Genomic DNA, 1,790 nt, shown 5'->3' with positions numbered 1-1,790 from the left:
CTGTTTACCATGTGCCAGGTGCTTTTCTAGGTGCTTGTATTATTTCAGTTAAGCTTAATCACGATAATTTAAAAAATTCAAAAGGCATGGAATACAAAACAAATGAAACCATGAAATAAATGCCTTGAGAGATGGGCTGCTTTCACGTGGCCTTTTATCCTTGCACTCTGCTCACGTTGAACTTTCTCACCCCATTCTCATCGCTGCAGAGTTCATGTTCCCCTCTGTTTCCCATTGTTCTTAGTCTGTCTCAGAATCAGTCTTCTTGGCAGTCTGTCTCCCTGAATCGGGTTTTCTCATGGTGCTCCCCACCTGCCTGTGGGGACGAGCCACTCTGCCCCCACAAGCTTAGAGGGGAAAAGGCCAATATGTGTGTTGTATTCCTGGGAAGTACTGAAAATTTCAATTTCAAATGTTAAAGCAATTTGTCCCTTTTTTTGTTTGTTTGTTCAAGTAGTTTAGTGACTCTGGCAAATAAACTAGCTTGTTGTGACAATCACCGAGTTTTTTCTTCCTCGTAAGAGGTATTTATTAAATCTTGTGAAATCTGAAAGGATTATGTTTAATGTCAAAATAACACTTACAAAGCAATACTTTATAACTTGAAAATGTCCCAAGCCTTTAGGTTAGTCTAAATGTTCTCTTAATATGCAAAAGCAAGATTTGGTTTCCATCCCCTGTAAAAGCAGCAGCTGAGTAGGAAATGTAACATATAGGAATAGCNTATTTTGGATGACTGATTTCCATCTAATTTCTTCAGGAGAACCCATAAGTATTGAGCACTTGCATCGAGCTGTCAACGTGAATGATGAAGATTTGCTTGTTCGAATACTTCAAGGAGGGTGAGAGGACTCTGCCAATTTTTTTTTTAAATGCCCATAAAGAGCATAGAAATACACCATGTAGCTTTGTTTTCTTAAAAATTCCCATGACTTTGAAACTGACTCTAAAATTCATCTCAGGTGTCTGTGAGTTAATAAAGCATAGTTAATGAAGACGATCATAAAGCCCCATGTAAATATTATATTTTGTAATTATTTAATGAAAATTGTAAAAGGAAATTACAAGCCTGGGTGTCATATTTTCTTCCCACAAGTAATTTCTATCCCTTGCTTACATGCCATAGCATTTAGGCAAATTTCACCCCAGAATGCCCACATTTAATTCCTGGTGAAATTAGAGAACCACTAAATCCTCTGCATTTTAATTTTAAAAGGTTGATTTAACACTAGAGAAAAATGGTGAATGTAACTGCTGCAGATGAGACGTTTGAAGCTGCCTCCCTAATAAAAAAAAAAAGTAGACAATGTTATCTAGATTCTTTTTGAATCAACACTTTTGAGTGTCTTAGTCACTTGTAAATCGGGGCTCTGTAAGTTGGAGAAGAGAAGGTTCTCATAAGAAGCACAGCTTCTAAGCTGACCCTAAGACCTCTGCTTGCTTCTTGGAGCAGCAACACTCCATACCCGGTAGGTGACGGTGGCAGTCAAGGGTAGGACTTGGGTCTCCACCAATATGGACTCGTTTCAGGGACTGAGAAACTCTGCAGTGAAGGTGCTGTGCTTGGCTAACTTAAAGAGGCGGTGCTTGTTAGAGAGTGTTTTATCAGAAAGCCTGATGGTTTTCAGCTGGAGGGGGTGCCTGTTTTAAGTGAAATGAAAGCCATTTTCTCTTCTTTTCTTGTAAATCTCAATCTTTTAAAATATTAGGCAGGGCAGTCTAGGACAACAAAAACTTAATGGCCCAGAAGAAATTGGAATTTTTGGTAAAATGGGCCATTTTAGCCACCT

The 1,790-nt window shown here is 38.7% G+C and overlaps 1 protein-coding gene across 1 annotated transcript in view; it reads left to right on the top strand.

Moving 5' to 3' along the window:
* The window catches only part of FANK1 (fibronectin type III and ankyrin repeat domains 1), a 33,307-nt gene that overhangs the window by 15,505 nt on the left and 16,012 nt on the right, over nt 1-1,790 (top strand). The window contains 1 exon segment of the mRNA XM_008580958.1: nt 761-842. Within this exon segment, the coding sequence (XP_008579180.1) occupies nt 761-842 (82 nt within the window).

Source organism: Galeopterus variegatus, unplaced genomic scaffold, assembly GCF_000696425.1.
Source record: "Galeopterus variegatus unplaced genomic scaffold, G_variegatus-3.0.2 Scaffold2225, whole genome shotgun sequence".
NCBI classification, from domain to species: Eukaryota; Metazoa; Chordata; class Mammalia; order Dermoptera; family Cynocephalidae; genus Galeopterus; species Galeopterus variegatus.
This window is presented reverse-complemented; position numbering and strand designations above follow the sequence as displayed.